The sequence below is a fragment of the Lepisosteus platostomus genome, chromosome 3 (assembly GCF_059453375.1).
Source record: "Lepisosteus platostomus isolate fLepPlt1 chromosome 3, fLepPlt1.hap1, whole genome shotgun sequence".
NCBI lineage: Eukaryota > Metazoa > Chordata > Actinopteri > Semionotiformes > Lepisosteidae > Lepisosteus > Lepisosteus platostomus.
Window position 1 is genome coordinate 16,715,205 of NC_142613.1, and position 15,298 is coordinate 16,730,502.

General features: G+C 36.0%; 1 protein-coding gene across 1 annotated transcript in view; it reads left to right on the top strand.

The window, feature by feature from the left end:
* The window catches only part of LOC148674546 (G patch domain-containing protein 2-like), a 97,719-nt gene that overhangs the window by 3,804 nt on the left and 78,617 nt on the right, over positions 1–15,298 (top strand). Inside the window, exons 2-5 of the mRNA XM_088624742.1 lie at positions 5,731–6,438; positions 9,434–9,498; positions 12,479–12,661; positions 13,070–13,149. Of these exons, the coding sequence (XP_088480868.1) occupies positions 5,731–6,438; positions 9,434–9,498; positions 12,479–12,661; positions 13,070–13,149 (1,036 nt within the window). The remainder of the gene's footprint in view (positions 1–5,730; positions 6,439–9,433; positions 9,499–12,478; positions 12,662–13,069; positions 13,150–15,298) is intronic.

The window sequence follows — 15,298 nt, forward strand, 5'->3', positions numbered from 1 at the left end:
GCTCACATTGTCATACCTGTCTACAGACAGCAGCCATTTTCTTCCAAGTTCTTTGCTGTGGAAGTTTAGTAATACTTTCATATTTATACTGCTTGTGCAAACAGCAGTTAAGAACTGTTTATGTATATGAACATTTAATTTTATGTTATGATATTTGAAGATCATGAATGCCTGAATGTATCCAAAGAAGAGGGCTAGGGGATTTTGCAACTTTTTGGGTATAAACAGTTTGAAGGTGCAGAGAACAAAATGCCCAAAAGGTGGGCATCTATACTGAAATGAGAGACTGAAGCTAGAACAATTTTAGGTACAGCACTGTGTCATTTTAAAACTGTGTCATTGTTTAGGACTGTATGTGGATGATCTCATTATTTCTATTGCATATTATAACAAGCATTAGCATTTATGTTCCTCAGATGATATACAGTGCCAACAAACCATAATAAGAGACTCTATATAAAAATCCACTTCATCCACTCGAAGGTTGCAGGGGAGCCAGAGCATATACCCAGCAAACAATGAGTTCAACGCAGGGTATGCCCTGGGTGGGACACTTGGCCTTCACAGGGCAGATACACAGACACGCACACACTCAAACCTAGAAACCAATTAATATACCAGTATGTTTTTGGAATGTGGCAGGAAACCCACGCAAATATGGGGAGAACATACAAACCCCACGCAGATAGCACCCCAGGTCTGTAACTGAACCCAAGGCCCCAGCTCTGCGAGGCAGCAATGCTTACCACTGTGCCACCCATCTAATAAAAAACACTGTCCAGTAATTTCAGTTTTTTATCGTTCTGTGTACTGTTAAGTTTTAGTTTCATTTGAAAGATTTCATTAAAAAGATGCTGTTTGGAATGTTTCCATAAAACTCTATTATATTGTAATACCTATCATCTTACCTTGCTATAACTAAATGCATGGTATAGTGGGTTGTATTATAACACTGTTACCACTGATACATCTTCATATGGTTCTAAAATATGCTGTTTCATTGTATGCTGTATATACAGCGATACCCAAATTATTTTTCTATGACTTAAATAGTGTATATTTGATTGGAAAAATTGCATAATATACACAAAAACTGCTTATAGTTTCAGAAACTGCTAACTAAAGGCGACAACAATTACTGCGGGACTATAAATTAATTTTGATTATTAGACTGTGAAAGGCAATGATAAAAAATAAAAAAAAGATTTGGATCAGACCTCGAATAAAACACAAAATGGGAAGGAGAAAGTTCCAGACACTTAAACTGTTTTCCGGTGTATCTGTCCGTGGGTTTTTTTCAACTTCACAACGGTTGAAGTAGTAGAGCTGTCGCATCATTTTTTTCGAATACCTGCGGCTCGTATAATATCCATTCCACTGACCTTCGTCCTCATTCTCTATTTTAAAACGGCTGATATCCCAGCAGAGCAGAAGTCCGCCCTTGTTCTGACTCTTTTCAAAGGGGGGGTGGTAAGTCAACCCTGAATGTTATAGACATATGTAATGCTATAGACATATATATCAATTTTACTTTGCCTTTTTAAGATGATAGAAAAAAGTTATTAACACGCAGTTAAGTTCTTTTTTTAGATAGCAGCGATGTCATGTGATGTGTGTGAGGAGTTAGGCTTTGCTCTTCCCCTGCCAGGATTCAGTCACTGTCACTGGAAAGCAAAAAGCATCCATTGCACTACTCCCTTGACGGTGGCAAACTCTGTTATGCCAAAAGGCAGGGTCCTCTGCCTTAAAAGAATTCAACACTGCCTGCATTTCAAAGGGGTGATGTCACTTCTGTAAGCCCTGTTACAGATTCTTCCCCTCTAAACTCCTCCCTCTTCTCTTCTGCAACCTCAGCGACTGATAGACATAAGGTTGTGAAATCCTAATCGTGGCACAAAGGCCATAGTTGGAATTCTGCTCTGCCGCTGTCGGCATTTGGTCATGCGCTCCCTCATGTGCTCAAAGTATAGCATAGAGCTCCCTAGACAGCAGCAAACTTCACAATGTTAAAAGAGTGAATTCTACATTATTTAGGTTTGAAGTGAATGACGGCACTTCTGTAACAAGTTCAGGGATACTGAGCCCTTTTAAATATGATGTTTGCTTGCCATTCCAGGTGTAGATGTGTTACAGCAGCCTGAAAGTGATATTATAAAAAATATACACTTGTGCATTATTTTTATAGTTTTACCCAAGGCTATTGATACTGTGGATCAATCCTTCTGAAAAGCTGTGCAGTATTGGTTTTGATATAGATACTGTATGTTCAGAATAACTTACAAAACTACAGTGTGTAAAATCTTAAAGGATTTGTTTGACAACTTCCTCCCAGGTAATAAGAGAGTCTTATAGGGTTCTATTCTTGGCCGTGCTCTGTTCTCCAGCACATAATCTTTTTCTTGCATTAGGCACCTTTACTATTGACATAATCTCATATGCAGGTACAGTCAACTGGAATAAAGTTCCTTAGATTTTCTGTGAACTGCATCTCCTGTTAAATCTGCTAAAATTAGTTTATGCCATTCATTTAACATAAAGTTATCCTTTAAGAATCACAACATTTTTACAAAAGCAAAATTATAAGTATATATAAATATCAGTTTATGAATATCTAGACATTCAATATTTGCTTTTAAAAGTAAAACCTTTTAATACTTTTTATTTATAAATTATTAGATAAGATTATTTTGTTCTTTATTGCATCAAATCTTGTTTTACACATTCCTATAGACATACACAAGTTCAAATGTTTGTAGTCCTCATCTTCAACTGTGGTGTTGTGCTTTACAGAATGGCCTTTAAAACGGCTCTTGGAAAACTTGATGTCTTATACCACTTTACCTTACGATTTATCACTGGTGCCCCCTATTGCACTTATTGTGACCTCTATTCTTTGATTAATTGGCCTTCTCTCTGCATACTAAATGAATGTTTCACTGTTTAAAATTAATTTTGAGATATTTAATTGTGAAGACACCATCCTGTCTCGATGTATTACTGTTCTCTATACTTTCAAACCATTTAAGATGTAGCACACTTATTAATCTGAGCCTCCCAAAAGCAACTACCAACTTTTGGTACCAGTGATTTCCTTTTGCTTCTGTCGTTACTAGAATAATCTGCAGCCTAACTGAAACTGTCCACCTTCATATCTAAGGGCGGTGTGACTTGTATAATTATTTTATGCCTGACACTTTGACTTGTTAACACTGCCTCGTCCTATTACATTACGCCCTATTTGTTATTGATTTTCCTTTTCTTCCTCTCCTGTACAATATTGGTGTAAGGCTCTTGGTTAGTTTGTTGTAAATGAGAGACTGATATTGGCCAACTTATGTTGATTAAATAAAGAGTTGTAATGAAATAGAGAATTTTATTTTTTTATCTTAGCAGCTCCATAAACTAGAGTTTCTTGATTTGCGGAAAACCATTGAGATTTATTGCTAAAGCATAACACGTCAGAAAGAAAACTTTTAATCATGTGATTATTACATGGGGAAAATGTTTTTACTTTATGCTATAAAACTCCAGTCTAGTATAACATTAAGACACTCTTTCCATTGCACAAGATCGTTTTCACAAGTATTAAGACATACATAACAGAGGAGCAGTGAGAGGTACAGACATAATTCAGTGTAAAAATTATTGCATACCCAAATACTTGAAATCAGTGTTCTATTTCATAGAATTGAAAAGCCAGAAAGCAATCAAGTAGTAGCTGGAATTTTGGGGTTGGTGAGTTCTGTTTTTTTATTATTTGTGGTTTCAGGCAGCTGGTCTGCATGATGTTACAAGTGGACTAAAGAAGTTTTATTTCACTTGCAGAGAAACACAAGTTTGACTAGATTTTACTCTTGTGGGATGAAATAAACCTAAACTGAAGAAACTATTTTCTTTGCAAGTGAAACACAAATCCAATTGTCTATAGCGCCCCGTGACACAAGGAATTAATTACTTACTAAATTAAAAGCTAACATAATTCTTTTATTCCCTTTGTTTGCTAAATAATTTTTGTCCATTCTGTTACATTTAAAGAAGTTGTATAGTAGACTCAAAAAGAATAAGGTAATTATTAGATATGGCTGCAGCATTAAAATAAAAAGCTTGTAACTGCACAAATGTGCAACCATATTGTGAATCATTTCACTTTACAGGATAACTTATGTAGCTTAGTTATTTTACAGATTTTAATGTGAAATTATTTTATCTAGAAAGTTGATGTGATATAAAGCACTACAACAAGTAAATGTTCTTCAAATTCTTTTGACGAAATTCTTGATATTTTACAATTATTTTTTGGTGTAGAAGTATAAAGCTTTTTCTCAAGGACCTTCCCTTACTTGAAATCAATTGCAGATTGATGTGGGAACCCTGACAAAAAGCAGGTGTCAATTTTATGCCAACAGATCATGTTTTTTTTATTGTAAAGCTCTGAGAAACATCTGCATGTAGCACAGATGCATGCTATAATGGCTGAGCAAGGTTATAGATGGAGACGTGCTCAGAAGTGATGACAGCGACATCACTCATGCTGCTTTAAATGCTATCAGTTAATATTTTGTATCTGTTTACTCCTCTACCCATTGATCACTCCTTTCATTTGCACAGCATGTACTTCATTTCTCCACATTGCAGCTCACTGCGTTTTGGTGAATAGTCTTGCTTGCTTTTGCAAGAAGATGCGATTTCATATAAAGGCTTTTCATTACAATGGTTTGTTTTTATCTCCTGTACAGTTATTATGCAATTATATGTTTACTGTATGATATGATTCAGATTTGCAGTAGTAAGAGGAATGTTTCTGTATTGGAGACAACTCTGCTAAAGTACCCCATTCATTTACAGACCACATACTGTACTTTTGCCTTTTTGCATACTATACTGTTACTGTGTAACAAAGCAATTTAAATATTTTTAAGAGGCTGTTTTTATCCAGTTGGAATAAGACCCTCTTTGACTGGACAGAGTGGTAGAATAATGAACATTTTTTTGACTTATTTTCGTAAAGGTTTGCTAATTTGTATTTAACATGCTTTGTAGTTCTCAAACAGGTCATCTAGAATAGGTTTTAGAATACTTGCGTTATTGCCCAATGAGATTAGGTGTAAGGTACCTACTTTGTTACATTTAGTGGCACAGCTCACTCACTCAGTTTGTTTATGTATGTTCTACAGGTAACACTTACCCTTAGAGGGTGCTGTTGCCCATGTGTATTCTTTAAAACCAAAAATATTTTTTCTGTTCTATACTTTTGTTTACTGTGTTTATGTTAGATTTCTTTATATGTAGACAATGCGTTTAATTGTAAATCACTAATAGGAAAAATTTAATATGGCTTGCAGCAAAAGGGTTGTGAGTGTCTGCTTTACAGAATCACTCTTAAATCACACTTTCAGCAGGTGTTTTCACACCAAGGAAAGAATGACTGGAAGTCTTTACTGTATCCATATTTTCGACTTGGCACTTCTATGAACTGATTTCTTAGACTTCAACAGAGCTACGGTTCTCAGAAGTCACAGTTTATTAGATTGCATGGATCTGTTTACATAACCAATCTTAAATCCTTGGTAAAAACAAAGAAGAATTCCATTTAAGCAAATTATTAGTTAATTTAAGTTATGAAAAGCTCTAATGGGGGAAAAGAACTTCAGATTTTTCCCAGTGCTCTAGCTATGTATTCCCGGGTGAAAGGTCCTAGGCTGAGTGTTATCCTCTTTCCCACCTTGCCAGGCACTTTCGCAGAACGATGGACGAGCTGGTCCACGATTTGGTGTCAGCGCTGGAGGAGAGCTCAGAGCAGGCTCGGGGAGGCTACGCGGAGGCGGGGGACCACTCCCTTTCAGTGGGGTGCCTCCTGAAGCGGCAGGCACGCAAACGGCGGGGAAGGAAGAGGCGCTCGGACAACGCTTGCCCCCCTTGGGAGCCCAGCCACTACCTGAGCGAGGGCTCGGAGTCCAGCCTGGAGGAGCAGCACGGCAAGGATTACCGGAGCGCAAGCCATAGCAAAGACCACAGCGACTCGGACGACCAGCTGCTCGGGGCAAAGCGCCGCCTAACTTCTGTTCTGGAAGCGGGTCGGGCTAAGAGGCCCGTGTGGCACGAGGACCCTGTGGCGGAAGGCCTGGGCAGTCGGAGCCTGCGCAGGAGAAGGAAAGTAAAGCGCATGGCGGTCGACCCTCCGGCGGAGGTCGCTAGCGTTATGACACTGACCAAGCAGCAGGGCAGTGCCAGCCAGGAGCTGCCCCCACAGGAGGCCTCGACCAAGCCGCCTGAGCACGGCAAAAGCAAACTGAAAAAGAGAAAACTGACTGCCAGTAGGCACGGGCAAGAGGCGGCCGACGAGGGAGTGGTGGTGGAAAGTGAGGACACTGGCCGTGCAAACAAAGACAAAATGGACTACGAGGATCAAAAGGGCTCTGATGAAGAGATGAGTGACAGGTGGTTAAAGATTCAAGTGTTATTTCTTTTTTTTTTCCCCTTCACCTTCACTAGTGGATTTTTACACTAAATTGTTCCTTCGGGGGAATAGGTTTTGTGGTGACTACAACTATGCAGTTTGTTGAAAGAAAGGAGTCTGCATATCTAAGTACATTTAAATATGTTTTTGTGAAAAAGGAGAAGGAATTGTATGGAGGTGACAGAGAAAGAAAGACTAAAATCACTAGCTTTCCGTTAAGCTATAATAACAGGGCTAGATTTGCAGAAAAGCCTTTACTGTTCTTATTTGAGCATTGTGTCATATGATTTCTTTAGTGATTAAAGCAAATTACAGTACCTTGTAATTTGTACATAACAAAATGTCTATATATATACTGTATGAATAGATGTCATCTTTACTTTTATTTCCATTTTTTTAGATATGGAGTTGCTTTATGAGCATGCTACTAGTGTTGAAATGAAGGAAATGTTCACAAAAATAATATAATTATCATTTGCTCCTCAGTATATTCTATCTGCAAATACTGAGGGGGAAAAGTAGTCAAAGAGGCCATGTACACAGCAGATTAGCTTTTGTCCTGTTAACTTTTCTTGTTAATTGTGTTAACACACTTTGGATAATGTCTATGTTGTTAAATAGGCATATTTTTGTAACATAGTTCAGCAGATTAGTTACAGTTTCCTCTCAATGAAATTGTGTGCTGGAAGGCTGGTTATTGGCTGTGTTTGACAGTTTGAAAACTGACAGATCTGCAGATGCTGATAGCCTTCCTGACAATTGATTTGCCACCACTTGGTAACTTTCAGTTGGCTATGCTTAAGAGATTATCACTTCTCATCAAGAAGTTATCATTCTTTTGATGGCCAAGTCAAATATTCAGGATGTGTGTTTGGCATGGACATGAGGTGGCTGCGGGGTTGCCTGCAATACAGATAACCCCTGACAGGCACAGACCAATTTGCTGTCCTGCAACACCTGAGCTTGCCGTTAGAAATATGGGGGAAAGACTGACCCTTTGGCAGCAGACCCCATCCATCCGGACCCAGCAGCAGGCACACTACAATGGTAATTGCCTCAGAAGTAGTATTTTGACAACACGGATAGGTGTAAGTCATCATTTTTTTCCACCACACAGATGAGATGTCACCTGGAGGGGCTGTGAAGCCTGATCATGTTTACACTTCAGTTTGTGACCTAATTCTGTTTTCATTTTGAATACTGCAAACTGAGCAGGTGGGCTTGAGATTAAGTTTGGAAACTGACAAAAACAAATATACTGTGTATCTATATATGTGCATTTTTATGCAGGTAGGGGGTTGATGGGGGGGGGAGTAAGAGGAAAAGGCCATTTATGCCATTAGGTTTTAGGTGTGCGGCTTGCTGTTAAACATCTGCCTTTCAAACATTAACCCTTGTAAAAACAGATTACTCTTAACCCAGGGAGCACTTAATTAAAAATGCAAACAATTTTTCTTTTGTCCTTCACACTAAAGACCATGGTACCCTTGGTCTTTGATTATTTTGAAAACAGATCTCATAAGTCAAACACGTGAAAACATACTTCAAAAGAACTATATTAATATAGGGAAAGAGGTTATCAGGGGATATTATTACATTCTTTCAAAGAACAGCATACGTTTTTCTATAGAAGCATATCACTGTAGATATGCTTCCCTTTTCATTACTTTTTTAAAGAAATTTTAAAAAACAAACATGATTTTATTATTTGTTTTGTCCTAATTTACTACTTAGCAGTGGATTATGGAAAATTTAATTAAATGAATTCTGGAATTCTGGTTTTAGCTGTAATAATTCTGGTATTCATACATTTTTTGCTTTACAGTATATACAGTATGCCAGTAATACTTTTTTCAGTCATCTATTTCTGTACTGTTTAACTATGGTCCCTTTGTATCTTTGATAACTCAGGACGGTAATGACTGTTTTTGTTTAAAAGGGTTAAAAAGTGGCAGAGCAAATTGTATCTTTATGAGTCAACCTATATTCCTGGAAAGGTAATAAATTGAATATTGTGCAAAATTATTAAATATAGGGTATTTTATCATTATTTGTGCCGTATTGCTTAGAGACAGCAGTAATCCATTAGATATACAATTTTAATGAAAGGACTGATAAACCTTCTGCTCCTGTGCCCCATGTAGAAGGGCATTTGGTGCTGCCGGCTTCATTGTCACAGCAGGAGATTCATCACCTGCTTAGAGTTTTTTTTTTAGCGTTATTCAACTTTTACTAAGTTTCTAGCCATAAACTTTTGTGTGTGTGCTGTCCACATTATTTCATATAGTAAATACTATACAGGTATATAGAAATAGCTAGTGCAGTTTTGACCTGGGGGGGAGTTATTATTTTTCTTTTACATGTTTGTATTGGTGCATTGTATCTGTCTATTTATGTATGTACTTTTTAAATCTATTTCTCCAAGCTTATTTTCTTCTTCCAGGTAACTCAAGCAATGCCTGCCTTTGTATATTTGCAAATTTTCTTTTCTGTTTCTGTTTTTTTTTATTCAAGAAAGTAATAAGAGCTTCAGGCTCTCCCGTTTCATGTCCCGAAGAAAGGCTTAGCCTGCTTTTGATTGAGGTTTTTCCTATTTTATCGAGCAGCGGTGTTCCAGGGATCAAGCTGAATTGCACAGCATAAGAAAGGAGCAGCGAGCATTTGATGGTGGCAAATAATAAAATGCATCATTTGTGTCGGCGCCTTGCTGCAGTCACATCTGGCTTACTGTCAGGGTCCCATTAGATTCCTGCAGTTTTATGTGCCAAAAATAATATGCTCTATAGTTAATGGAAACAGGATATTTGCAGCCCAATCCCCCCCACCCCAGAAAAAAAAATCTTATTCCACTCCGATCATTCTTTGGCTTAACTTCCATCTGAGCACAGGCTTGTTTCTTTATAATTTTACGATTCAGAGATCAATTGTTCTTTTGATCTGTTTTTTTCTCTTTTTGTTTTGTGTTTGTTATTACAGTGAAACTAGCAGCCTCAGCAACAGTAGCGACGGTGGCTTGTATACCAATGATGAGGGGAGACAAGGTACTACAGTGAATCTTTTTTTCTCTCCTTAATGCAGCATAATAACAATAATCTCAATACTATTTTCTTTACTAAACATTACTGATCTGAATTCTTGTACAGACCTTTAAAGGTACTTTTTAAAAATAATCTTTCCTTTATTTAATATAGTCTACAAGGCAACTTGAGTTAACAGGTTAGCAGAAATGTATAGTAATGCAGTAAATAAGTAAAAACAGTAAGAAGTAAAATTTACATTGTTAATACCTTTATTGTATAAATGCAATGAAGTTTATTCTTCTTGCCTAACTTAATTCTGTGTTTTTGCTACTTTTTAATACTGTTTGTGTTGTACAGCCAGGTGGTTGTTTTGAGAATTTGTGAATTAATAACACTAAAGTGCTCTGCTGTCCCATTATTAGAAGCAGATTATATTTTATATACATTTTTCTCACCTCAGGTTGTTTTTCTGGGTCTTTTCTGTCTAGGTTCTGTGTCTAAATTTGCAATTATGAGTTGAAAGCAAGAATGGATTTCTTAATAAAATAGCCATAAAATAGGAGTAATGCATTTTCCTCTAGTCTCTTAATTTGTGTGTCACCTTTCATTTGGAAGCAACTTTCTCAAAATTTCTAAATGGTCTTTATGTTACTAATCTAATACAGCCACATCTGTTTGCAGTTGTTTTCAATTTAAAATCTCTCTCAAATAACACAATTATTAATTACACATTATCATTGACTATTAAAAATGTTTTCTGCCATATTTTTGGACCTTCAACTTATGAGTAGGCAGCCAGTGTGATTAAGAAAATCTTGCTGTCACGTATTTGGGTGATTTGGGTTTTAAGATTAATCAGATATCCTAAATGTTTTGCAATATGTAAAAATTACATTTTTATTGTAGTTTTGAACTTTCAGCATATTTTTGAAATGATCAGAAGTGAACACCAACTTTTAAAAATATTATCTCGCTTATTCAATGACAAGACCCATGTCAACAAGTAGCAGATGACTGAAGGGGAAGATAAACAGGTGATGCTTGTATACTGTAGTATAATACAGAGATAAAAAACACAATGTGGTGACAAATTAACCTTTTTTTTAATTTCCCACATTTTCCTAGAACCTGTCCTCTAATTTTAGATGACTTACAAATTAAAATAAAATTGTGCACACTCGCACTGAAGCACATTAACAATTAACAATTAAATGCTGTATATCATGATTTTTAAAATTTAGATTAACTTTATTTGCTAAACTGCTGCTCACATTTTTTCAAAATGAAAGCCTGATTTTTTTATTTTATTGTAAACTCTTAATTGCTAGACTAGGATTAGTAGGTTATCTTACTGTTTTGTAACAAATGTCTTTTTTTGATTTGCTGCACTGGAAATTCAGTGCCGTTTCTATAGCTAAAATTACAAAACTTTGCAACCAGTACCCCAAATTTTGAATGCCTGCATAATCTGTTTGTGCCTATGTAACACTTAACTTTTATAATTTATGCGCATTACAACTAGGTATTTTTTAAGTATGATGTAAACTGAATTTTAAAATTGTTACAGAAAAATATATGAAACATTAACCACAATATATTACATGATCAATTAAAGGTGATTTTTATTTTTGGATGAATAATTCATTCCTTTTATTACAAATAAAAAGCTAAAACTCAATTTTCCTCACACTAATTATTATTATTTCTGAACTGGAATGATAAGACCAGTAGGTGCTAATTAAGTCACTAATAAACCTGTGCTTTTACATTAACAATCTAATAATGTTCATTTTCCCAGTCCTATTTTTTAAAAACTTTTGGAAAGATGTGCTGCTCCAGGGAGTCCAGTTGTGGACACATTTTATATATATTTGAATTAACTTGTATACTTTCCTTACACAGTTACCAGATTCAGGACTTTACTGTGAAAGTGCTTTTACTGAGTCTGGGACCACTTGATTGCTCAGCATCTCCACATGTGTTCACCCAAGTGTTATTGCTCTGTTGGTCTGTGTTGGACAGGCAAAATGAAGAATACTTGTAGGTGGTTGGAAGGAAGTGAATGAAAAAAGACCTGAAACAGTAGAGATCAAGGAAGAATGAGGGTTAAGAGGAAATTACTAGGGCAATCAAAGCAGTTATAAAATGAAGACATGTTTTTCTTGGGTTCATTGTGACAAATATTATATAAAGTTTACAGCATGCAACAATTGTAATGAGAAGTATGCATTCTGCCAGAAGCACGTACAGGTGTGAAATAAAAAAAATAGCCAAGTAATTAAGTGCAATAAATAATAGAGCAATTTTAAATAAAGTTTTTAAATTATATGGGAGTTAAACCACTTTGTATTAAATGTAAGCTTAGTTTTTTTTTTCCTTAGTGTTTTAGTATAGTTCATGTTGTGTCTTATTATCATGGAACAACTTTTTCCTTGAACGAAGTCCATTATTGTGAATTTCTAATGCTTGAATATCAAACAGTATGACCTTATAGAATGGTGTTTAATGGGAAGCACCTTTGAATTAGTTATTGTAAGAAATTTCACTCTTGGGGAAAACCCACTTTATTGTGACTCAGTGTTGGTACAAGTATATGAAACACTGTAGCAGCTGTGTAGGAACATTTTACTGCAATACCAAAATTTAGGTGTACTGTGTAATCACATTCGATTAACATCCATTATTTTTTTCTTTAAAAAAAAGTTTTTCGGAAACTTTTTTTAGTAAATGATTGTGCAATAATAAAAATGAACTTCATAGGTGTTCATTTGATTGTTTTCCTCTCCCTTTATGAAGACATAAATCCACCCAGGAATTTAGTTTGCAGTAAATTACAAAGCATGCTGCTGGGAGTCAGAATTGAAATAGAACCACAAGTTGAGGATGCATTTCTAGTGCTTCAGTAGAGTTCAGTTGCTGCTGAAGGAACCTTTTAACTTACTTCAGATGTGGGTTTTCCTCCCGTCTGATGGTCTTCTGGGGTTTAATTAAATGCATTCAGGTGACGACGAGCAGAGTGACTGGTTCTATGAGGGTGAACCTGGCGGGGCATGTGGCATTGCTGGAGTCATCCCCTGGTGGGAGAAGGAGGACTCCTCAGACCTGGAGAGAGAGCTGTCTGACCCTGTCTTCAACAGCATCCTCACCGGTTCCTTTCCCCTCATGTCAAAAGAAGCCCGGGGAGGTCAGTTGCACTCTTAATTCCCTGCTGGTACTCTTAGGCTGTTAGTGGGTTTCGTGTGCTTACTCCAGTGATGGTTTAGAGGTGAACAGTAACGCATTAGACTGTCATTACCTTGACAAGCTTCAGCGTTTCACTTCAGAATTTTGCATACTCCTCTTTTTACCCTTTGTAGATGTGCCTATACTTTTGGATGAAGTTCCTTCTTAGCAAAAAAGCAGATCATGACAGTTCTGTACTCCTCATTAATGGTTAATATCTGTCACAGGCTGCTTTTAGCATTACCGGTACCAGTGGCTTGTTGTGTTTTCATTCACTGCCTCTTGTAGCATCGCAGAATACTAGCTTGTGTTTAAGCTGTACTGTACTGCTTTGACAATACTTTTTTATACCATGTGTACTTTTTCCCAGGATTTCAGGCAAGGCTGAATCATCTGCATGGGGTGCCATCTGGAATGAACAGAGCAACAGTGCAGCAGTCTGCAGGAAAGGTATGTGGTGACTCTTTTTCTGATGTTTGTAATTAATAAACTAAATAATCAAGCTGACCTTCTCATGAGAGAACCTGTACTCCAGAATGAGCCATATGTGGCTCAGTCCAACTTTGTTGGAGCTCTGCTTATTTTCAGAAAGCGCATTACAGTTTATACAACAATGCAACTTTCCATACCAACCACGGGCTTGAAAAGGCTTTATTCAAGTACATAAATACAGCCAAAAGAACACACCCTCATCTAAGACATGTGTATGCAGACAATATTAGCTGTCTACAGAAGCTCATGTACTGTATACAGACAATTTCTCAATTAATTAAATCATGTTTCCATCTAAGTGCAATATATATAAAAAATACTTTCAAGGCAATCGATTTAAGAAGAAATAATTTAATTATATTCTACCACAGTATGTTTAAACCTAAAGTCAGCAGCGGTCTTGTCAGAAATCTTTATTTGTAATATGTGTTTCCTTCACAGCTTTATAATAAGGATGACCAAAAAAAGAGTTAAAAATTAATCAGCAAACATATCCTGCAATGTAGATAAAAATAAATACATACAAGTTACTCTAATAATGATCTGAGATCCACATGAGCTATATATTTTTGGGTTAAAGGAGGCACTTTGTTAGCTGGGCTTAAAAACAGTTTAGGAATGTTTATTTATTGACTGTTATAACAAGTATGTTTTATATGGATTGAATATCCTCTTTAAAACAGTCGACTTGCTCATTGTTACGACTGCCATATCCTTGCTTTCTGTATTAACAACAAGAATGTCTGAACTCTAGTCACCAAAAAATGCCATTTTCAAGTTTTATTGCTCTATATTGTTTCAATTAACTTGTTGCGGTTTGAATGTGTTTGCAATAATTGTTGGAAGTTAAATGTGACTTTCTGATTTGATGGATCTTTCTTTGATATACTGTATAATTTGACTTTCCACTGTTTAATTGCAAGCTTTAATACAACTGTGTTTATAAAATACCATATTAATTAATGGTAGTTTAGTATTAAATAATATTCTGTTAATGAAAAGATTAACTTAAATAATGGACCATATGAGTGCACACAGTAAAAATAAAATACTAGAATTTTACTATTCAACTTTTTTATATTTTTGTGCCTGTGGCCACTGCAGTGCGTTGTTGTTATTTTCATGTTCATTACAGATTACAGATAAACCACTTAGCAGGAGAAACATTAAGCTTGCTTGAAGGGCATGAACTGGAGCAACAACTGAACGCAAATTTAGAAATTCACAAGCATAGGGAGCAGTTTGTGTCTCCTGAAATTACAGCACAGCTGAGTGTCATCGGGAAAAATAGCAGTGTTTCCTACTTTGGTAGAAAGAAGTCACATTTTCGCTGGCCTAAATGTTCGTGCGACTGTGAAAAAGTCACTACTTAGGGCTGCAAATGCATGTAAATCTCCAGTGAGCTAAATTACAAGAAACCTCTACAACCTATAAATCTAGTTGAACCTATATAACTTGATTTAACTTGCGGCGTTCGTTCTTGCCTATATTTGTGACATTTCGTCATATATATACACAGTATACCACTCATGTAGATAAACTTGGGGAGAACTAGATAACATAATATTTCATGTGTAATGTAACATATTTAGCACATCTTTTTAATATAAATAGCATGGAATAATGCGTCTTCCATTTTGCTTCTTAAGAAGAAGAAAATCTTGCAAAACGCAGAATACCTCTGTGTAATTAGCAATCAATATATTAAAAATGTCCCTGCAATTGTGTAATTACTTTTTATGTTGCATTCATGTACGCATTCACATATAATCGTATTTTGAAATCAATTACAAATAAAGTTTGTGGAACCTTTGACTTTGGAGGGGAATTCCAGGTTCATAGTACATAGTGCTACATTTTTACAAAAACACTTCTCTTTTGACCTTTGTGAGAGGTGACTGTGATGGTTTCATTGTTCTAACAGTTTTACAAAATTTGATTCTTTTTAGAGTTACAATTATGAGCATTGAAAGTAGTATACATTCCAATTATATTATTTCTTCATTGTTTTGAAGGATATTAAGATGTTGTTATCCACTTCCTCAAGTATATACGAACTTACAAAAGGTAACAAACACGAGCTTGTCAAATTCTGCTGTTTTTTACA